Source organism: Limulus polyphemus, unplaced genomic scaffold (genome assembly GCF_000517525.1).
Source record: "Limulus polyphemus unplaced genomic scaffold, Limulus_polyphemus-2.1.2 Scaffold1731, whole genome shotgun sequence".
NCBI lineage: Eukaryota > Metazoa > Arthropoda > Merostomata > Xiphosura > Limulidae > Limulus > Limulus polyphemus.
Window position 1 is genome coordinate 17,544 of NW_013667341.1, and position 24,578 is coordinate 42,121.

Genomic DNA, 24,578 nt, shown 5'->3' on the forward strand with positions numbered 1-24,578 from the left:
CTTTTGGTTTGGATATTCAGTGGCAAACAGCGCTATCTTTGCGTGTTTTGTAACTCTACATATTCATATTTTGGGGGAGAAAAAAATTAAAAACTTATTTCCTAATTTTTCCGTACGACACATCAGTGTGTGTAAAATTGGGTTTAATATTTCTTGCTTTCTGTTTTCGTTAGTAATAACGAGTTTTACAGATAGCACCAATATTCTTGAATTGCTTCACAGTCAAATATGCTCACTTTTGATAACAAGTGAATTTTATTGGTTAGTACTGTTAAAACAGGATATCTGGTATAAAATTTAAGACGTATTATACAAAATGTATAAAAATCATATCATAAAAAAACATTCTGAGGAAATAAAATAAAATGGTGGATGTACAAGACGCATCACAACTTATAACTTAAACTACGTTCTAACCAAACTTCAAATTTTCAGTCACAGGGGGCAGCACATATAAATTGATATATTATTGATAATCTATTTTAATGTGATGCATTAGAAGATGCATACACCTCTCGATACTATTGCTTTTGTTGACAGATATTACTCCTGCAGAAACTGGCTTGCTATGTGTTATAAATGGCAGAGTACAATAAATACAGTGTGTGTGTCATCTATGTTTATGTTTAAATCTTCTAAGAAAGAATTTCAATTTCCAAAGATTGTTCTTATTACCAGTAAGACATTTTTACAAACCTTTAAATAATGTAGAATTGAAAATAACAAACAGATAAAGACATTAAAGAAAAAAAGGATATCAAAATGTTTTGTTGTTTTTTTTATTTTGAAACATAAATCATGTAACATTTAGCTCTTTTACTTTCATGCAAAAATATAGTCAACTCTTAAACTTGTGGTAATTTGAAGGATAAACATAGTTCGTGGTTCTCGGGTCTTCACAGTAATATAGATTTGAGGACCTAGTTAAAGACAATACATAGCGTTCAAGTTCATTGACAAGCTGCTACATTAAAACGATATTTCACATATTTAATCAACTGGTGAAAAAGCTTTAAAACTCACGTCTGCTGTTTTGATTCCGTAGATGACTGCTTGAAAATTTGTAATGTACAATTCAGCTGGACAAAAAATGTTGACATTCTAGATAAAAAAAATTTACATTAACCAAAATAAATTTCACGTAACAACTATTTTCACTCGGAATCTTGGATTTAGTTTTTTAGCACTTTGTAACGTTTAACGATAAACCAGCTTGTATCTACATTCACATATTGCAAAAGATAACTATTAGTTACAAACGTTATTATGTGAGCAATATGCTGATAACGAAAAATATATGTAGCCTCTTTATTTGCCGCGGTTACACATAAGGCTGCAACCGATTGTCGTTATAGGTCATTGAAAGTATATAGGGTATTCCAACAGGTTTGTTGATGTTAACGTGAACAATTTCAGCATATAAAATTTATTAATGTACTCGATGTTAAAGTTATTTAGAATTTAAATTTATAGGATAAAATACTTACACCTTATATATATATATAGAGAGAGAGAGAGAAATTTATTTTAAATTCCTATTAAAAATCACCATTTACGCAGGGCCAGTGGCGCAACGGATAACGCGTCTGACTACGGATCAGAAGATTCCAGGTTCGAATCCTGGCTGGCTCGACCAAAACTTTTGCATCTTTAATTTGCTCTAAATTGAAAATGAAATATTTTTGTTATATTAGTGTTTACTGATTATAATGTATGTTTAGCGATATAGATAAATGTATATGAATATGCTAATCTAACTTGCTACTTAGGTTTTTGAAATCTATATTAATTTGGAGAAACAAAACATGCTATATATATACGTGTAAGTTACAAAATAAAGAGCTGAACTGCCACTTGTATTACAAATAAAAGTGAAATAAGTATTTCTGAATATGTGCTGCATATTTAGCATATAACATCCTGCAAAATGAGAGCTTTGTTATTTTCGTTATATATGTTATATATATATATATATATAAATCAGTACTGGTATGTAGTTCTATTTTGAGACATCCAACGACAATAAAATAATGTTTATGCCCTCATTTGTGTTGTTTTCCTTAGACTATTTTATGATTGGCTCCAACCTTTGCAAACGTGTGCATTCGTCTAGAAGGTCACGGGGTAATTCAAGTAAAAAGGAAAATTTTTATTCAGATAAAATGATTTATTTGTTGTAGTTTTAACATATTTCTGTAATATACACACTGTAAAACTGTTCATTTCATGAAATGGCTACACGTCGTGGAATAAATTTACAAGGATTAATTCCGGAATGAATCTGTTCAGCAGAGTGAGGTGTTCTGATAAGAGTAGAACCTAATCTCACAAACAGCAATAACACCAGAATACCTTCGTAAATAATCATGGTTGAATATTGTACATAACTTACAGGAACAACACAGTACTGCCTATGGAATACCTATTTAAGACCGAAAAACATAGTTTAATTCGATGGTTATTAAGAAGTTTGTTTGTTCTGAATTTCGCGCAAAGCTACATGAGGGCTATCTGCGCTAGCTGTCCCTAATTTAGCAGTGTAAGACTAGAGGGAAGGCAGCTAGTCATCACCATCTACCACCAACTCGTGGGCTACTCTTTTACCAACGAATAATGGGATTGACCGTCACATAATAACGCCCCCACGGCTGAAAGGGCGAGCATATTTGGTGTGACAGGGATTCGAACCCGCGACCCTCACATTGCGAGTCGAGCGCCCTAACCACCTGGCCATGCCGGGCCTTATTAAAAAGTATGTAAATTAAAATGTAGAAAAATTATAGATCTATTTAACTGTTTTGGGTTTTTTTTTTTACCATCCAGATTGCGAAGCTAAAAGCTATTATATGATGTGGTCCCATTTCATGAAATGGACAATTTCACTATGTGGAAGCGAGGTTTCCACTAAACGTTGAGTTGCGAATTAAACAGTGGAAACGTATGTTATTGTCACGTAAGCAAAATGGCAATAATAAAATAAAATGTGACTGTTTATTTATGCAAATCGGAAACGAGCCAGTGATGTGTAAGGTAAAAAACTTAATGCGCATTATAATACAACTCGAAAGGAATATTTTATGATCTCTTACATTAAAAATATAAAACATCATAATTTAGAAAAAAATACAAAATTCAACTCAGTCTGACACATTAACCATACTCTTTTAGAAGTTTTGTTTGGAATTAAGCACAAAGTTACACAATGGGCTATCTGTGCTCTGCCCACCACGTGTATCGAAACCCGGTTTTTTTGCGTTATAAAGCCGCAGGCATACCGCTGTGCCATTGCCTTCAGGTGTAATGATAAAATAAAATGACTAGGTAGCAATTATTCATTTTATAATGAAATAAATCTTTTTTTTTTCGTTATAGCAGTTTTCTTTAGTTGTTAAATCTCAATTTTCCAATTTTACAGTTGGATATAAGTACATAAGGGGACTGTAATTTCAAAATACGATTCATAAAACTTACGAAATTTTGTATAAATCAAAAAACTAGTATCCAAAGTTTTAGTGATTTCAGTTATAAGATAAAATTCTTACTGTAGAAAAATTTCTTCGCATAAGTAAAATATTCTGTGATCTTTTTAGCAAACTATTCCATTAAATCAGTATTTTTTTATTAATAACTTTTATTCTTATATTCACAGCGCATGCGTCATGTATTACAAGTCTTATAAAAATAATTCTTTGAAAATTCTTTATGAAGTACTAAGAAGATAATTTCAATTTGCTAATAGCATCTTGAATTGAAAGTGATCACATGAATAACCCACATACATATTTTATAAGAACTTCGTAAGTCGAAGCAAACAAACATACGGCATGTTTTAAATTCCTGTGGTACGACATAATTGATTTATTCTATACTTCTTATTTGCTGATTTGCTTTGATTAAATTTTACATTAACCTTTCAACCTCAATTTTTAACTTGTTTGAAAAACTCAGCTTTCCGTGTTAAACTTCTGAAGAGAAAACTGTCATACAGAAATGAGTCCATACCAGTAATATTTATTTGGAATAAGTCTAATCTAAATAACACTAGTGTATCTCTGCAACTTTTTCATAAAATGCTTCATTGCATTACCTGTTTGTTAATAAAATGAGACAGCGGCAAGTTAACAGACTTACAATGCTAATATCCAGGGGTTTGTTTCTTGTAGTGAGCAGAGCGCAGATATCCTACTGTGTAGCTTTGCGTTGAAATAAACAAACAAAAATATTTCAATTAAAAATCAAAAAGTATTTCAATGCCAGTTTAAAGAAGTGCGAGTGTTTAATTATCAATTGATTTCAGTTCTGCATTCCCTTTTATTACAAAAAATCAAAAATATTATTTTCAAGATTAATATTCAGGATTTGGAGGGATAGGACATTCTTCGATTTAAAATAACAATATTGTAAACTAAAAAAAAAAAGACAATAATTACAAAGAAACATGCTAACAACATTTTTGGACTTCAATAATTTTTTAGCGTGAATCCGTTGCATTTTCGTATTTTTTACGTTCACATTTGACCCTCGATGGGACAGCGGTAAGTCTACGTAATTCCAACGCTTAAATCCGGCGTTCATTTCCCCATGGTGGACACAGCAGATAACCCAGTATGGCTTTGCTCTAAACCAAACAAACGTTCACATTTGATCTGCATATACGTTTGTGTTAATAAAGAAAATCAATCAATCTTTTTTCCTAATTTTATTAAAGTGTTAAAAAACGTGTCATTTTATTTCTTTAACTTGGGTTAATTGTTAAAGGAAATGACCCAAATCTCAACTCTTCCAAGTCCCTAAGTTATTTTCTCTTTTACTTCCTTCAGATTTCAACATGCTTATTTGCAAAACCTTACAGCAATTACCTTCCTGTTCAACTTGTTAATTTCATCATCAGAAGAACTTGTGTACAGTACTGTACAGTAACTTGATGTTATAAAAAAGCTCAAATAAAACAGCACTCTACGATTACGTCAATTGTACTGTTTCCAAACGTTATTTTTGATAATATGTGTAGGCTGATTACAAACACACACAGGCGTATATATGTTTTTGTTAGTCATATCCTTTTTTAATAATAATAAATCAACGTTATAATCTATCAAGATACTGTTACTAAGACACATAATGTGATTTTAGGAAAATTCATTGGAGTTTCACATATAAAAGTAAGGGTGATTTGAAATCCCTAATAGTACTTGTTGACTACAGGAGTGTAACAGCTGTTGTATCTATACCGAATACCTGTCCAACAACTAACTTTCAATAATCATGTAAGTTTTTTTTTACCTATTGAACTAAACATTTTAAGTAATCAAATGATTAAAATCACATTTCTTCTAGAAATAAAAGTAGGAAAATATATATATAAATAAAGTTAGAATTCGAATTATGTTCTATTGATTTAACAAGCATTTGCATTCATAAATAAGACTGTATTTTTATATATTCGTTATGAAACAAAAGGAGATGGCCTAATATTAATTTTCAAACTTTTAAGCCGTTTAAACGTATTTTGATTATTTTAAAAGCAATTACTGTAAAAACATAATTTGTCATTGTGAAATCATGGTTCTGTCATTTGATTTTCCAATGTCAAAGAACCATTTATGTTTAATTTCTCTTTATGTTGATCTTTTGTTGTTAAGTATTATGAGACTTCGGATTTGCCGTTGAGCCACTGAGGGGGCTCTTTATGTTGAAGTTGAAACTGTGGAGCATCTTGAAAATTTGAAATAAAATAAGGAAACATTCAGTTTCATGTGTAATACACTGGCCAGATCATTCACTTCAAAATTATAGGAGAAAGCAAAAGGTTATTGATAATGTTTTCAATTTTTGAAAATGTTCAAAATTAAAAGAATTTCTTACGGATCTAATAAAATGATTTCTGCATCATTCACTAGCGCCATCTACCAGTTTAGTTGTACATATATGTGATAAACTTGCTGCTGCACATTTTTACTAAGACATTCTTTCATTGTTTTTTACAAGTATAAATGTCGTAAATACAATATACAGTTTGAAGTGTATAATCTAATTCTTTATTTTATAATTAGGATGAAGCGATACGTATTGTTTCTAGCCTTAGGTCTATGCATCTCTATCGGGCAGTCTTTTCTTTTCCCAAAATATGTAAGTTTATGTTGTCATTAATACTTAAGAAGTAATTATGAAATAAAAAAATCATATATTGGTATAAATATAAGCTACCATACTGACAAAATATAACTTAATAATAAAGCATTAATCATATTGTAGCATATGGATAGTAAAGAAATTGATAAACGTTTTGAAATATTCATAATATTTTCACTATACCTAAATATATAAACAGTTTTTACACGTAATTAAGAATTTGACCAAAACGCTAAGTAAACATCTTTATAAAGTTTAATTTACCAATACATTTTAATTTATACAGGCGGTACAACTTTGCCTCATTCCTTTGCAAAATCAGGTAAGAGAACAGAACTTTTATAAAGAGAAAAATTAAAAAACAAACTTATGTAGAATAATTTGTAAGTCAAAAATGCCTAAAGGTTTAAAAAACATAAGTTTGATATTATTGCTGTGTGTTAGTAATATAAGTGTTACCTTTTTCCGAGTATTTTTTGCTAGTATTTAAATTAGAATATAATTAAATCAGACCTATGTTTTAACTCTCTTTTTTTTTCTTACTGGAAGCTGTTGTGTTTGAAAAATAAGGATATAAGTTTCTATAGTAACTCACATCACCTAGCAACTGCATATTTATTGTTGCTTGCAATCATTATCAAAGTAAGTTTATTATTTATTTCGTGTTAGTTACTAATGTTATAATGCCAATGAATAAAATAAAGATATGTTGTTTTGTTTCTTTAATAACTACAGGGCCAGTGTGTTCTATGCAACGCCAAAACATTTGGCGACACGGTAAGCTTTCTGCGATTATTCTTTGTTTGTGTGTGTATGAAATGAAAAAGCATATAGTGGTTTAAATTCAAATTACCACATTGATAAAATATAACGTATTTTAATAAAGCATAAATATCATTGTAGCATATACGCCAACAATCATTTTGTAACAGTTTAATGATTTAAAAACCGATTAACTTTTATTTCATCCATTTTTTATTCAAATATTTTAGAATGAGAAGTAAAGCGATTATTTTTTATTGTCACTCATATACGCTTCTTATCACTACATAAAATCGGATTAAAATCGCAGTTCACTCTCTGAATAAGCCTCTTATTTTCAAAAAATGTATGTTAAAAGTTTACTGTATAAATGCATATAAGTAATAGTTGCTAGTAAATAAAAAAATACTGCTAGTAAGGTTCATAAAAAAATTAGCTAAACTTTCAATACAAATAATGTAGTATCTGCTCGTAATGAAAATATAATTTTACATCTTTTCTAGGTTCTGGCATGTACAAGACAGGTGAGATTATAATCTTTAGCATTTTGACGGGAATTTTTATTTTTTATCCAATGATAAACACTTTGGCCATTCAATTTGTTTACCTGGACATTAGTAACACATTTTATTCTATGTGATGATCACCGTTTCACCATAAAATGTAATCGCCCTTACAGCACAAAGTTCTAAGAAAAACTACAATTAAATTGCTGGTAATTACAAGTAATGCATTCTTGAGATTAAAATATTATGTTGTGTTTTCCTTTTCTTATATAATTACAAGATATTTATGTTATAGCTGAATTATTAAACTCGTTGTTTCTCTTCATAAAAATTTTCTAAAAATACTTATAACTCTTGGAAGTACATAAATGATATCTTGGCAACACCCAGTTTCGAACGTAACCCATGTATCATTGAAATCTCCCTGATACCCAAAACACTTGATATAGCAATGAAGAGAGATAGCTAATTTAAAATTACCCCGTTTTCTCTTAGGAAACCGTTCACAAATGCTAGAGTAAACATCTACGTCGGTTTCAAGCTATTTTGTAAACATTTATTTGCTATATCCATTGCTATGTGTGACGTATAACCGGTTGATTATCTCTGGATGTGATTCGAAAGCAACTACCGATTGCTTCATAAGGCCATTAATTAAGAGTATGTGTATCAATGCTTCAGTTTAAAAGACGAATATATATATATATATATATTCGTTTTTTCAAATTGAAACATTTCTTAAATGAGCTTTTTATTCCATTCTCCAAGTATTTTCAATTATGACTGTCAATACTTTTTGTGAGACAACTTTCTGGTAAACGTAGTTTAACAATCGTTCACGTGAATTTCTCGTACAAATGATGAATAAAATACAAAATACTTTTTTTGGGTTAGTTTGGATTGTCACCGCCCCTGCTTCCTGATCAGACAACATGTTTCATCAATACCTGCAAAGCTGTAAGTACATCTATTCGTTATTATATCTCATGCAATTTAACACGCTTACTGTCGTCGTTATTATATCCCATGCAATTTAACACGCTTACTGTCGTCATTATTATATCCCATGCAACTTAACATGCTCACTGAAAGGAAACAAAATTACTAAATATCCCAACGCTATCTCATTTTCATATTTACTAATAAATAAATAAATCGTGAATAATAAAATAGTTTATATTTCATTGATAACAGTTCATTATTAATTAAGACCCAATTACGCGGATACAACAAAAACACTGAAATAACTGTGCATCATAGGTTAAATAAATAAATGAATAAAATTAACAGCAAGGATCTATTCAGTGTAATCGGAATATCACTATGTGTTTCCCGTCGTACCTGTTAAAAAGTATTTTTATTAGATACTATGGAAGAGCCCGAGCGATGCTCCGATACATTAAACACCATGTCTATTTCATCTACCAAGAGAGGGCGCTAATTTGCCTAATATTCAAACATTATACACGCTGCTATAAATTAGGATTGTCCAGTGCACTTCTTTTAATATGAACAACTTGATTTCACAATAAACGTCACTTAATCAAATCGATATTTTGTGCTAAAGATGTTATCACCAGTAATTTGTGTGCTTATGAAGATGGCATAAGAGATGCCGGTATATTTTATTTATAAAAGCACACTGTAAACATGTTAGTCAGCGTGCTAACACTAGAAGACGTTAGAAACAAAAATGACTAAAATCTATGTATTTTCTGACTAGTTAACCCCAACCCAAGAGGGGGGGGGGATATAACGACTTTCCGCATATACAACTAATAGAAGACAAGGTTTCAAACTCAGTTGTGTAAAACAGTTGATGGCACCTATAGCCGAAGTGTACGTAGAGTGCTTAGATAAATATTTTTCTCTTTAATATGAATGTTGGCATTTTCAAAGGTCCTTTAACTTTTCATACAAGTAAACAATATTGAATTTACATCATAATTTATTTTATTTGGATTGAATTAGAATCTCGTTATAAATGAAGGATTTATGGTTAACCAAATCAGGTTAAGATAACTTCCACACTCATTCCCCAAATTTAATACAGTTTAATAATGTTTATTTATGATATAATTTTTTATATATTTGCTTTTACTTTAACAGCAAATAACTCATGCGTCAAGAGCAATCGTGCTGGCAACAATTCCTATTACAACCAATGTGCTCAATACTTCTCAATTTGGAGATCCAGAAGAGAAATAAAATGTCATCTACAATAATGAACTTCCCATCATAACGATCTATAGAATCATTTATTTTGCCAAGATCAAAAAAAGATGTATAGACGTTGATTAACTTACTCAGGATCAAAGCCATGCATCGATATCAACTAATTTCCTAGGATCAAAGGGACAGATAGACGTTGATTAACTTACTCAGGATCAAAGCCATGCATCGATATCAACTAATTTTCCTAGGATCAAAGGGACAGATAGACGTTGATTGACTTACTCAGAATCAAAGCCATGCATCGATATTAACTTATTTTTTCACGATCAAAGGGGTGAAACTAAATTGATTAATTTCCTTAGAATTAGAGCGATCTCACCCACAAAAATTATGTTAAAACACGAGTTGAACGTTATATCAATTTGAAAATCCAACACAAAACGTAATTTCTATTTTGGTATCATTGATATTGTGCATTTCATATTTGAATGTTATTCAGTTTCAATACCGAAATAAATTTTTCTGTATGTATAACCTTTATTCATTTTTGATAGGACTTATTCCAAAGTCCTGAATGTTCAAAGAAAAATAATTCCCACTTATTGCGATTTCTAGTTTGTAAGAATACTAAAGTCGAAATCCAATAACAGTAGAGAACGCGGGAGATTTATAAGATCTGATTATTTATGTATGGCGAGCTTAGAGTTACTTCCTTAATTTGAAAAGTTGTACTTTCTCTCTTGTGACAAAATAGAATTTTCAGTCTCTTATTTAAAAGTTCTCTCATTCTAATGGAAATATAAAACAAATGAAGAAATATATCAATTGTTACTATTAGAAAAATTGATTTAACAACTACTACTTTTTCTTTTCTATGTTTAGATAAAACCCACTACGACAGCGTCAACAAGTGTATTAAAATATTCAAAAACTCACAAAGAATGTAGACATTTTGCTTTAGAACCACAAGATTGCACAAACAAACCAAATTCTGTATATTTAATGATAATAAAAGTATTGAGACGGCTTGACTAGGTAATGAAAAACTTTATTATAAATGTAAGCAGTCTCAAAACTTTTATTTTCTTAAAAGTGTATTCCTCGTTATCAAATATTTAAAGATAGTTTTTTTTATGTTGTAGGTTCGGATAAAACCCACTCTGATATCTGTCAATATTTTATATGGAACAAAAAAAATCACACATAAGATGGCTATATAATTCAAATGATATCCTTATTTGAATATTTAAGGACTCATGAAAATATTTCACATAAAAATTGCCGTAAAATGCTTCGTTTTTGTTGTTTAGCGCAAAGTTACAGAACGGACAATTGGGCTGTGCCCACCAGGGGTATGGAAACCGGTTTTTAGTGTTATAAGCCTTCAGACTTATCACTGAGCCAATAAGGGGAACATAAAATGCATAAATAAACAAGACTTTGTCATTATAAAACTTGAACAAGTATTGGAAAACACACCTAATTCAAATACTGAACTGTTTAGTTAAAAGTGAATATTACCATGTTTATGACTATTAGGATACGGTAGACCTAATTACATGAGTCGAGTACGCCTCCACCCCAATAAAATATCGGGTTCAATTGCCTACTGATGACAGAGCTTTTGTTTAGATAAGTACACACGTTACACAATGAGCTATCTATGCTGTACCCACTATGGGTATAGAAGCCCAGTTTTTAACGTTACAAGTCTACAGACTTAACGCTGTGCCACTTGGAAGGGGGTGGACAGAGTGCAGAGAGCCCATTATGTAGCTTTGCGTTATAACAACAACAGGTTGAATATGGAATACACTGGTGTCCAAAAATCAAGGAGCATTAACTATTAATAAAAAATAAAATCACATGAGTTACTGTTTGATTGTAATCAACAAAAGTTCTATCTGTGTAGTTTGCAAACATGTCAATTACGCGCCCTACAAAAAAAAAAAAGACGCTCAAACTCCGCTCTCCTCATCTTGCTGTTTGATCGCTGTCAGATTATCCCAGAACATTCTAACTAATCACCGTTTGAATGACAGTCTATGATGGAGAGCAAGGATGAATGGAAAAGGCAGGTTGCAAGAAGGTTAAATGTTTCCCAAAACGTGGTATCCAGACTCTGGAAACAATATGAGGAGACAAATGATGCTGCCCATAAACGTGTCCAAGTCTGTCCCATGATCAAAACATATCAAGATGAATGTTATCTGGTTCTAACTGGCAGATGCCATTGCCTATCTCGAACGAAAGATATCCACAGCTACATGAATATCTGTATCAAGACATACCATAGCCAGAAGGCTTCATGAGAGGAATGTGTATGCCAGAAGTTCAGTGTTTTGTGTCTCGTTAATATCCTCTTAGAGATAGTTCCATTTATCCTGGTGTAGTCAACACCTGGAATAGGATGAGGAAAATTGATGCAATGAAACAAAAGAGACAATATGACATCAGTAGGTTTAACAATATTTTAATATAATCATGGTTCAAATGTTAAAAAGTACTATATAACAATGGAATAAATAATGTTAAAATTGTTCAAACTATTGGATTACACAATTTTCACAGATACACAAAATATAATCATACAATACCTATACAATTAATAAAAAAAAAGTGTACAGCTGGTATCCTTTGTGCATCTTGTACACTGAAAATTATTGATCAATACATGTAAAAACAGTTAATCACTCTTACAAATTACAATTCACACCTTGGAATTCCCAATGAAAACTATTCTTTTGCCTAAGCCTTGTTCATTTTTCTAACTTATGCTGTAATTTACTGGTTAACATCATTTAATTCAACTGTTCAAATTAATCCTAAAAAAATAAACTTGTGAATATCATCATAAAAAAAATCTTTATTATGCTAGTAATGAGTAAAATGTGTTCTTGGGCATTGATTAATGGAGATTTTAGTTACAGTCCTTCTTGTTCTAAGGACAAATAGGTTTATTTACTAATCTGAATGTACTAAATATTTATAATATATAAATGTTTGATATCCAGGACTGTCTAAACCTTAACAAACAAAATAATTAAAAAACATTTTAGAGGAAAGGTCCACAATGATACGCCAACACACAGAGAAGCATAAAATAAGCTTATCTCATGTTAAGCCTTCATTGCAATTGCTATGAAAGAGTAATGATACAGTAACACTTTCTGTAATGAATCCATAAATTAAATCAGTTCAAAATATTTATATTAGAAACATGTTATCATATAAGAACATACATGGTAAAGCAGGAGTAAATTATTAAAATTTATTTCAGCCTATTACATATTCATGTATGGATAAAAGCAATACTCCTGAACTGTCATATTTTCATTATGCCCAGTTCTGATCAGATTAGACCATAAAGATTTAGAAATGATTTTAATAACTTACTATATATAGATTTGGACAAATAGCATTTAAGATTTCTTTGAAGAGGTAATGAGTCGTAGAGAGCAAAACTGGTCAAGAAATCTAATAAAATTTAGGTTATGAGAATAAACTGTATTACACAGAGTACAGTTTTAGGGTACGAAATTTTTGTTTGTACATACCTTTAGATGTAACTTAAATGCACAGGTATGTAATAAAAATGTTCCAATATACATTTTTTTCAATGTACAAAGAAAATATAGTATTTTTTATAAGACACATTTCACCAAAAACTGCTGTACCTCCTACTTCATAAGTTTGCCAGAAACTAATTTATTGATAGTTTTAATCAAATTAAAAAAAAATTCACTTTAAAATCTATTATTGGATTTTAATGCAGTTTTGTTTAACATTAAGTACTGTTTATAGTACCTTTCTCAGTATATGCCATTTTGTGAAGAGTAATTTCAAGTAAAGTATAGAATTAATTACAACACTACTTACTCCACAAATTACTGTTGAAACTATTTAAGCAAGATTGATGTCTGTTTGCAAAAGTGGTTTGGAATGAAGTTTCAATTAATTTAAAGAAAATTATCAAATTGAAAATTCTTGTTTGTGGTGAAACCTTGGCTTATATTTTTGTGACAAATTACATATTATATGTTTGGCCAATCTATCTAGTTCTATACAACATATCTAAATAATAACACCACATAAAATATGCATAATCTTAATGGTATTTGTCTTGAGAATTAATCTGTATTTGTACCTATAGCAAAGCTATTAAGGCTATTTGCTGCCATCCCAGTTTTGAACTACTGACCAGATGAAAGGCAGCCAATCAGCAGCACCCTACCACCCTCAATAGTGAATTGAATATCAGTCTTATAATGCACCCACTGCTTAAAATGTGGGGAATATTCTGTGGTACTAAACAGATTCGAACCCAGCTCTGATATCAAGAGCTCTACTACAGCCAGCCCATGCTCCTGGATAGTAATGATATACATATATATTAGAAAAAAAATGCATATTCCAGTTTCTTGTTTTCAACATAAACTCTAACAAAGTGTGTGATACCTACATTTTACATGCTAATAATAAAATATTCATTATTTTCACCAGCCTCCTATTTCCACACTAAGACGACATATGCTAAACCTGAAATTAGTTAATGTGCGAGTTCCAACTTCAAAATCTAATATGACTCGCATCACATGCTAAGTTTGTATGAATCAATTTAAACTCAATCTATGAAATGTATTCCATTTATATAGATCCTCAAATGAAAAAGTTAAAAATGTTGGATTTGGCAACAATTCACTAGTAGTCGTTATTAGGTAAGCTAATAATACTGTTCAGTAAAGGTTGAGTTACTGAATTGTTTATGTGAATCACCATTTACATATCATAAATGGGGGTGTTTTCACTGTCTACATATAAGAGCACTTAATACTAAAATTCTGAATTGAAGAAACTATAAATTTTGATGAAGAATTATCTGCCTTTGTCGTCTCTTGCACTTTGGACAGCAGTTTTTCCTCTTCATATAACACTCCCTGGAAAAACGAAAGCCATGCTGACTATTTTTTTAACTTTTGATCAAAAAAGTAGATCATCACACACACACACACACATACATAAATAAATAGAAGACACAAAAATTTTAAGATTACAGAGAATGATATATTTTTTTTCAGAAAATAGACAACATAAAAAAAAGGAAACAGAATAAATCTTCCTTTACATGGAGAAAATAAAAGGAGAATTTTCAAATCCCAATGTTTCATATGTTGGGTAAACAAAAAAATACACTTAGCTACTGATGAGAAAACAGTTCATACACGGTGTTGTAAAGAAACTGAAAGATACACCATTGCCAAAGACAAGTAATGATACACAGATGGAAAAAAAAAGAGCAGCACAATGGTGGCAGAAGATGACTGTTTTGAACTATAGATGCTTTAATGGAAAGTGCAAATACTCAAAATTATTTATCTAGGAAAAATAAAATAAAACTGTACACAAGTGAAGAGAGCATATAACAATAAAAAATAAAGTAGGTACTTAAACAATACAAAATTATATTGAATTGCACTGTATAAAAAGAATGACATTTATATGTACACTCTGTAAAGAAGCCGGATGGCATGACAACTTTAAAAAAAGTAGCTTATTTGTGAAAACAGTATTTACTTGGGAATAAATTTATTTATGGAAAAAATGTGAATATCATTAATAGATAACCAATATGGAATTCTGAGAAGTTACGAGTGAAAGTAAAGAAGAACATAATACATCAATCACACTACATCTGCCATATTTATTGTCAATAAGACCTTTCATCCAATATCAGGGCTTATCAGGCCAGCTAAGATATGACAGATACAGTAGTGGACTAGGTGCTATTTATGTCGTCAGCTTTCACGAACAATGATTTTTATAGTGTAAACTAAATTAAGTATGCAAGTTGTATTTATTGTAAATTTTTAATTAAGTTACACACAAACCAGATTTTTAAGGTAAGGATTAATAAAATAATGTTATTTATATATTTTACTTTTTATTATTAGATACCTTAAATACTTACTTGTGGAAGACAGTAGAACACTGAAAACAGGATATTGATTGGTCTTCAAAAGGAAAAATCACCTCAACATTTTTACACAATTCACAAATAAATCCTTTCCCTCTGCAGCCCTGTGTGTTGGTAGAATACTGAACTTTAACTTCTTTTTCAATTATATATGCATTTTACATGAAAACTGTGTCTGGGGCAATTTTACAACACATTTTAGTTTACATTCACTTGCTGTATGCAAATATTTCCCCAAGACCAATGAATTTCATTTTAACTTAATTGTGTAACAATTTTTTTTTTACCCACTAACCTTATGCATATGGGCAGAGTAAATCTGACTGACCTTGTAACCACCATATAATCGTGAAACTATACATACTATAATTCTGAATGTAATAAGTGTATCTTGACAAAATTTGGCAAGTTTGTAGTAAACATTACAGATCTATTTTTGTTATAGATTCAACTGTGAATTTATGAAGCCTTTATTGAGTTCATCTATTAAAAGGTGGTTTTCATTTCATGAATAAAAATCATTCATCTTTTAGTTTCATATTTCATTTTTGCATAACCTCTAGGACCTCCTAAATAAATATTAAAAAATTCTTTTCAGTAAAACTTTGTACTTTATCTCTTTTTTTCTACCTTAACACTAACTGTAGCAAAATCATCCAAAGCAAAAGTTGAAAAATATGAAATAAAATCAAAATACATTATTCATTTCTAGAATTACTACAGATTGTAGAAAACAATTACAATTATTTATCCTAAAACAATCTAAGGTTTCCAATAGTTTCACATTTACTTTCATTCAATTTTACTGCTCCTTGAACCATGTCTAACTAGTGTAACAAAACAATAAATTATCCAGTGAGAGCTTAGGGTAAACAAAATATCAAGTTACATAACATGGCACCAGCACATGAGTGTTCCTCCAGGAGAAAATTTTAAATCTTTTCATTTCACTCTTTTTTTTTTTCATTTAACCTACCAATTTCTAATTTTTACATTTTAATTACTCTTTTTTAAAAAACATAAAACAAAAAAGTAAAAAAAAACATAAAAAAACATGAAACTAATTTAACCTTTTCCATTTGGGTGCATGGTTTTGTAGGCCTATTTTTTCTAACTATATTGGTTGTCCAAAAATAATTCATGTAACTTTCAAATATGCATTTCAAAACAAATAAGAAACATATTAGACACTAGAATATAATGTCCCAAAATACTTTAACTTACCTGGTTTTATAATTATCTCAAATAGTTTAAAAAATTTTTCACATCAAGTTGTCATGGCATAATATCAGCTTTTACTGCTAAAACAAAACAGACAATTGTCTGCTTTATGTAGTTTAGGATTTGCTATTTCTATTGGTTATAAAAATGTACAACAGCAATGTACAAAAGAATTATAAACATTGGATTAAGCCTACTTGGGGCCCAGGAAATAAGATATTTTTATAGGCCTATCAATGGAATTGAATTTTCAAAGATTTTCAAGGTTGGTGGCAGCCTTGCATTAATCCAGCACTAAAGTTATGATAGATAAAATATTAGGCCTGCTAACCCACTTGTGCTTTGCAATCCATGCTTAAGATATTCGTAAAGCATGCATTACAATTAATTATAAAAATTACAACTACACAGCATTACATGGATTATGTTGTGAACCACTGTACCTTGAACAACTACAACTTAAAGGAATGTGAAAATTAGTAGTTGCAAGTTTTGCTATTTTAGATATATTGTTAACTTCAAATATAGAAATGAATGAGAGGGTAGAAATTGGAGAAACATCTGGATGCAGGTGATTACTGCTCTGTTAGGTTCAATGTTTTGCTGCATTTGGAGATAAGGAATAATGATATTTTGGTTACAAACTTTAAAAATGCAAATTTTGAAGGGATGTGATAAGAATTATCTGCTGTGAATTGGGCAGCTGAATTATATAGAGACACTGATCAGATTTAGAAATTTTTAAGTATTCAAGGTAAACATATTCCTTATAGAAAAAAAAAGGGGTAGATGCAAATAAAAATCCAGGTTGACTCACAAAGAGTATAAAAGATAAAAAATAGGATTTTTAGGTTGTATCTAGAGAAATATTAAATACAAGTCTTAAAAGGTTATAACTGCATTGTATTGGTCACTGGTTAGGTCACATTTGAAGTACTGTGTTCAGTCTTGGGCTCTTTATCTTATGAAAGACATTGACTTGTTGGAAAGGGTTCAGAGAAGGATTACTAGAAAAGTGCCTGGGATGGTTATGTTATGAATTTTGCCCAAGGCTACACGAAGACTATCTGTGGTAGCCGTCCCTAATTTAGCAGTGTAAGACTAGAGGGAAGGCAGCTAATCATCACCACCCACCACCAACTCTTGGGCTACTCTTTTACCAACAAATAGTGAGATTGACCAAAACATTATGTTATGTTAAAATCATAACGCTAAGCCCAAAACATTCCACTAACTTTTCTCTAGGGTGCTAAACAAATGTGTTGCTATGTGTTAATGATAAAATATAACGTGGTTAAATTTGTCTTAACATTTTAGTTCCACATACATTCAGTTTAAAAATATTTCATTGATTCAAAATCCCAGAACCATTCTGAGCATAAATCATACCTGGATTGTTTGTTATTAAGCTCAAAGCTACACAATGGGCTATCTGTCCTGTACCCACTATGGGTATCAAAACTGAGTTTTTAAGCCTTCAGACTTAATGCCTATCCACAGGGAGCTATCATACCTGCCAACTTTCTAATTGGTAAAGTGTTAATCAATAAATGGTAACGACTTTTCAGTGAACAGTAATACTGTGAAAATCAAATAGGGACGGTCTGAAGGCATGTCCCCCCCAAAAAAAAATTATTGAAAATTGACATTAATTTAGTGCATTATGGTGTATTTTAGTTAAAAAAGAATATTTGTATATAAAGCATGATAACAGTGGTGCCAAACCTCCAGAACATCTCATTTATAGCATAAATTCACAATAACTTCAGGTGTTTACATTTAATCTAAGCATCTACAATTCTTGAAAAAAATGGCTGCACCCACTATTTCACAAGTTCAATTTACAAGTAAACAGAAAAATAATGCTTCTAATCTTTCTTTAAAATTATACAAAGTTTCAATAAAGAATGTCTCCCAAAATATGGGAAATGAATGACTAAAAAAAACTCATAATTTATCAAGAAAATCATAAATCAGGAAGAAAGAAACAAATTGGAATGATTCTGACAGATTCAGAATAGTTGGCATGTATGCTAATTGCATTACAACAAATACGTTAGTACCTATTTATTCATTTTTTCAACATTAAAACTATTTAATATATTTATGATGACACAAATATACACAACAGTAAATAGTAAGTAAAAATTCTTCTCTACCTCACATTCTTTTGTTATGTGTACAGAAAACATGGAGTAAATTTTCCTAAGGAATTTTTTTAAAACCCCAGTCTTGAGGTCAATCAGATCTCTAAGAGAATACATATCAGCATTCTCAACAAGGTGTTGCCTTTCTTTGGGTTCCAGTAGTAGTTGCTCTTCTTGTGCCACATGACAACTTGCAAGGTATTGTTTCATCAGAAGAATTTCTTCTCTTAGTTTCTAAAAAAACATTAGTATTAGTGCAAATTTAGTGACTTTTTTACACATCACATTATTCTCTCAATAATAAGTTTTGTTTCAAGTAACAGTTATCAAACAAAATGTTGCTTCTTCAAAAGTTTAAAATTGTTACTAATATTTTGTACAAGTAGACATTAATAAGAAAATGTAACTTATATATTAATGAGTTCCAAATAGTAGATTCTAGTTTTTATTGTATGTTATCATAAATCTTCAAAATCAGCAAATACCTGATAAACAACTGATAATTGAGCATTCACGAAAGAAAAATGTCATTCCATACATACATATATATAAATGAAAATACATTACCTATTTTGGTTGTTCTGAATCTTTATCATTTAGAACATTTTTAAACAATGAGATTATATTCAAAGCTCATCAGTATAATTTACCAAAAACTATCTTTTTAAAAAAAGTAAAAACAGATTTTTGTCCAAGTTTATACTTACCTTAACTTCATTCAGCTCCTCAACGAAAGAAAACAGCATGGGGTTTAACTGTTCCAACTGCAAAACTGGCTTCTTCATCATAATGCGTAAAAACTGAAGTGATGCTCGACAGACCTGCAACAGTTATAAAAAATCAATAGTGATTCATATAGCTATACACCCAGTCAGAAACAAAGATAGGCCATAAACTATTTTGTTACTGACTTGGACTCTTGGCCACTTTTTTGGTTTCAGCCTTCAGCTATATTGTAATTTAGATCTGAAAAATTTATAACTATTCTAAATTTATATGCTCAAGCTTATTCTGTTGTCATGCTTAGATAACTTTGTTGGAGGCAGTTTTTATTATGATATGCTGGTACAAGTCTAATAAGTCTTTATTGTAATTTTGAATCACCTTAAAGGTATCAAAATAGCATTTCTCTTACTTAATTTGGTGTTATTTTACAGTCTAAATAAGGTTAACTGTATATAATAAAATATTTTGATAATTCATTTGTGTTACTCTTAAAGGCAAGCACCATGGTTTTCAAAATTCAGCTAAAGCTATAAACCCACATGTAGTACCACGTGATACATATCTTACCAACAAACATATTCCTACGTAAATAATGGATTTTAAATGAAAAAGGGGGAGGAACCTCAAAGCATTAACATGAATTATATTCTCATATATATACATACATTACTTGCATAGCCAGGAGGGGCATGTGGCCATGGTCCCCCTTTAGCTTGTATTTATATTTTTCCCCAGTTTTTACCTGCAATTCCTAATTTTGCTATGCAAATTTCAGTAGTTTTATGTTATTTAGCTTCAACTTACCTCTAGCTCACTCAAAATCCTATTCACGGTTTCTAAAATTCCAGCTTCAATGTAGTTGCGATTCATGGTAGCTGAGTGATGTCAATAAAGTGCTATTTTCAGTGTGCACACTGACATCATGAACTATGATTCAGTTCATGTGCACTTTAGGTTTGAGAGGTTCTGTTTCCAAGTTGGGGTTTACCTATGACCCTGGTAGTTTTTCCGTGTGTTCATTAGACGAGATTGTCTATTAACAAGTTTGAACTCATTGTAACATCTCAGTAACTAACTCTGTAAATTGTAATTATTTCCTGAATAAACTTGCTGATTATCTTTATTGCATTATTTTAAGGTAAATTCTGTCTGTACTGAAGCTGAAAGTTGTAATTATTTTCTGAATAAACTTGCTAATTCATCTTTATTGTGTTTCTTCAGGTGAATTCTGTCTGTATCTACCTGCAGCTAGTAATTCAGGATCTCATATCTCACATCTTAAAGTGCTCATGCTATAACACTCATTTAACCAATGTAAATGAAATAATAAAGTTTAGATATTATAAAAGAAAACAGAAATTATATGCAAATATGAATGTTAACACATACCCCCTTTTTTCAAATTCCTCGATATGCGCATTTTGCTTTCCATATATAATTAAAAACTAAGTTTTAAAAGTCAATTGATACAACAGTGAAATTAGTCTATGAAGCTGTTTTTTTCATATATTTTAACTTGCTTGGCCTGTGCAACCATTTAAACTAGTTCATACAAGCCCCATTTTTAAAACATTATTATTTATTTGAATCAGTTTTATCTAACAATGTTTTATTATAATTGTTACAAATAATCAGTTACTTGAAATTCTATAACAAATATCTTTAATTGACAGTTATTTTCATAATACTGGTGTGTTTAGAACTTTTAGAAACAGCAGGGTGGGGAGCTGGGTGAGATTGGTTGCTGGACCACCAATGCAAAATACACTTTATCTGATATAATGAGCTACTGTCACTTTAAAAACAAATCAAATCAAAAGTAAAAAAGTTGTTATTAATAATCTGTATTTTTAATGAAGAATGTAAAGATAATATCATACTTTAGATGCTTCAATAATCATTTATATCAAAAGGTTTTACATGGAAAACTGCACTTTAACTTTGTCTCATCTTAAGGTAAACAGTATTCTAGGAATCATATTGGTTTAATTGTTATACCGTGCGAGGCTCAAAGTCCCAGTTATGAATAATCCTAGAAGGAATAACCATTTGGCTGTTCCAGTGGCAATACGAACAGTAGTAAAAACCACTGTAATCACATTTTCTTGGACGATGGTATCCTTCCTCTGTTAATAAAACAATGTACAATTAAAAAAAACAAAATAATTAAGCAATAATGTGATACCCATAGTTATGCCAAAAAAAAATAACAATATTATAAGTCGACAGATAATAAATTACTCTTTCCTCTACAGATATTGTATAAATGCTAAAAGCTAAATGCAAACAAACTATTAGAAACCAATAGGCTTAAAATTATTATAAAAATCAAGTTAACTGATGTTTGTTTTTCCACATTCCTCTTATTTTGTTCATTGTGGCTAAAATCAGACATGCAAGAACAACACTTTTATCTCCCACAAGTCACTGCTCCCCCCCCAAAAAAAAATCGGCAGTTAATTTGATTTAATGTCAGTCAAAAGGATGTTGTTAGAAAACACAAAGTCAGTTTTCACCAATTTTGTTCATTTTTTTGCAGATGTTTTCCCATATACCAGTATGTTCAAATATCTCTCTTTCTATAATAATAATAATAAAACTTGATAATTCTTTTGACAGGTGAACGTATCTACTTCAGGTCTTCTACCTTTACCTTGACCAAACCTTTCAATCCTGTGTGTTACTACTATCAATTATATATCATTAGTTAGTTAGCTTGATTTAGAGCAAACTCACATTGAGCCATCTGCTGTTTCCACCACAGGGAATCATACCCCAGATTTTAGCATTGTGAGTTCATAAACTTACTGTTGTCTCACCAGGGGAAATATATAACATTAGTAACACATGTAACAATCACAATAATTTCTTACCATCGCTGATATCTAAACATCAAAGTCTATAGAGTACATGTACGTGTATATTACAAAGCTTTATCACTTACTGCAATACATTTTTGGGACAAGTAGTCTTGAAACTACCTATACAGTTAAATTAATTTTAAATAGAACTTCAAAACATAAACACAGCAAAAGTACGATCTACACTTACTGTTAAAAATTCTGCGCTTACACTCTGCACATTTGTAACATTGGGTAGCAAGACTTGTTTCTGGACAAATATCCAAAATGTAGCTAGGGTTTTCTACAACCTGAAAAAAAAAGTATGTGCATACGTTATACACATAAAAGTTTCAGAAAATCAAAACGATTTTGGCAAACGCACTAGATCTTGAAAACAATAAAAAACGAGGCTTCATCTGAAGAGGTCTAGTGGTATGGAAATACTAGCAAAGGTAGCATATACTTTATTTGATCAAAAGTGTGTGCATGTTCAGGTGGCAACAAAATGTTTACTGTGGGGAGAGTCTTTATTTTGAGCAAACATATAAAACAATTAATAATGGAAATTTTGAAACAAAATACTTTAGCAATCTTTAAAGCTTAATTTTTATAAGCATTACTAAGAAATAAATTTTATTTGTTTTATGGTATAGTTTTAAATATATTATATAATAAAAGTGTAATGTCATTTCATTCATTAGCTAGTTTCATCCTACACTTGAAATTGGGTTATGTATTTTATCATAATAATGAATGTTCCAATTGTTTCCAATGATCAAAACAACTTTCTGGAAAATCTGTCATTTTACTGTACCATTGTCAAAACATCAATAACCAAAAATATTTACTTCTTCAAGTTGAAGTTTATAAGTATTGATAACATACAAAATTAATTACATTGATCATATATGTTTATTATGTGCTAGGCTTTTAACATTCAAACTAAAATTATTTTGTCATGTTCTACTTTGGTAGCAACAATCAGTGAATAAAAATGTCATATAAAATTGTCCTAAAACTTAATTTACCTTCTTTGTGACTTTCATCTCTAGAAGAACAGAAAACCAGCTTAGTTTTTATTTGCAAGTGCTAAACTGAAAAAATACCAATTCTGCAATAGTAATCCTCTGCTGTAGTCCTAATTTCACAGAGCTTCCCTGTCAAATACCCAAGTTCTATCTGATGTCCAATTTTTCCTTTTACATTTTATGTTGTAATATGTTAAATCTGCAAATTTGTTATTAACATTTTGTATATAGTATCTCCAAAATGCCATCACAACAACTAAGAAACCTAACTTGAGTTCAGAGGAAACTAATCCAAGTGAAGAAAACATGTTAAACTTCAGTTATCGTCCGTTGTTCTATGCTGCACGATGGGTGTCCTTTAACCACAGATGCATGTTCAGGTTGTGTTGGGATGTCACACAGTTACACATTGTCCTCTTCCCTACAGATAATTGGTATCTTTATTCTGTTTTAACAAAGGCTTTTTTGTATTAATTCCCAAGCATAGATTTGCACTAATTTTTTACTTATTTTTCACAGGCATTGATATGATGCAAATGTACTTCCATGTCTATAACTGTTTATGACTATGTTAGCAATTAAATCCAACTAAAATGAGAACGGGCAATCAAAAGAGGAAGTTTTGTAGAAGAAAGAGTGGAAATGGACTCGTGTAACACACAAAATTCAGAGAAATCTAGCTTGACCAACACTTGGCTTTTATGATTATGATGAGTTTTATAATTTTTCATGATAATGTGATTAAACGACAGCAAAAAGATTATAATTTAAAACAAGGAACTTAAATATTTTGAAAAGTTTACATTTTCTTATACCAAACATTTATTTCCGATAATGCTTATCTCCTCCCACTCTTTAGTTTTATCCCAATGAAAGGTTCTATTCTTTGCCCATCTAAGCATTGGTATGAATTCTAAATTCTACCTCACTTGCTCCAGTCTTTATATCTCACTATATCACCATTAACAATTGTAATCTTGTGACTCTCTCCACCTACTTCAATGTGCCCCATTTTTTTTCGGTACTACCAACAGCCAAGAATAAAAACCCCTGAGAGAGAGCAC

At 30.5% G+C, this 24,578-nt stretch overlaps 2 protein-coding genes and 1 non-coding gene across 16 annotated transcripts in view; 2 read left to right on the forward strand and 1 right to left on the reverse strand.

The window, feature by feature from the left end:
• Positions 1 to 1,559: 1,559 nt before the first annotated feature.
• Trnar-acg lies at positions 1,560 to 1,632 on the forward strand. The gene has a single exon. It is a non-coding gene; the product is annotated as a tRNA-Arg (tRNA).
• A 3,552-nt stretch (positions 1,633 to 5,184) lies between these two features.
• Positions 5,185 to 10,106, forward strand: LOC111087098. The gene is made up of 7 exons (XM_022392514.1): positions 5,185 to 5,267; positions 6,054 to 6,129; positions 6,419 to 6,454; positions 6,868 to 6,909; positions 7,398 to 7,418; positions 8,295 to 8,357; positions 9,510 to 10,106. Coding segments are annotated over exons 1-7 (339 nt in total). The 5' UTR covers positions 5,185 to 5,265; the 3' UTR covers positions 9,609 to 10,106.
• An 830-nt stretch (positions 10,107 to 10,936) lies between these two features.
• LOC106464739 (differentially expressed in FDCP 8 homolog) overlaps positions 10,937 to 24,578 on the reverse strand; it is a 31,314-nt gene continuing 17,672 nt past the window's right edge. For 13 of the 14 annotated variants that reach the window (XM_022392528.1, XM_022392523.1, XM_022392517.1 and 10 more), the window contains 6 exons: positions 22,695 to 22,794; positions 21,642 to 21,769; positions 19,625 to 19,738; positions 18,930 to 19,151; positions 15,544 to 15,653; positions 12,033 to 14,512 (listed from right to left, as the gene is read on the reverse strand). In XM_022392528.1, coding sequence (XP_022248236.1) covers positions 14,431 to 14,512; positions 15,544 to 15,653; positions 18,930 to 19,151; positions 19,625 to 19,738; positions 21,642 to 21,769; positions 22,695 to 22,794 — 756 coding nt within the window. In that variant the 3' untranslated portion in view covers positions 12,033 to 14,430. Of the gene's footprint in view, positions 11,976 to 12,032; positions 14,513 to 15,543; positions 15,654 to 18,929; positions 19,152 to 19,624; positions 19,739 to 21,641; positions 21,770 to 22,694; positions 22,795 to 24,578 lie in introns of those variants that run through there. The other variant, XM_022392525.1, reaches the window with a different exon arrangement.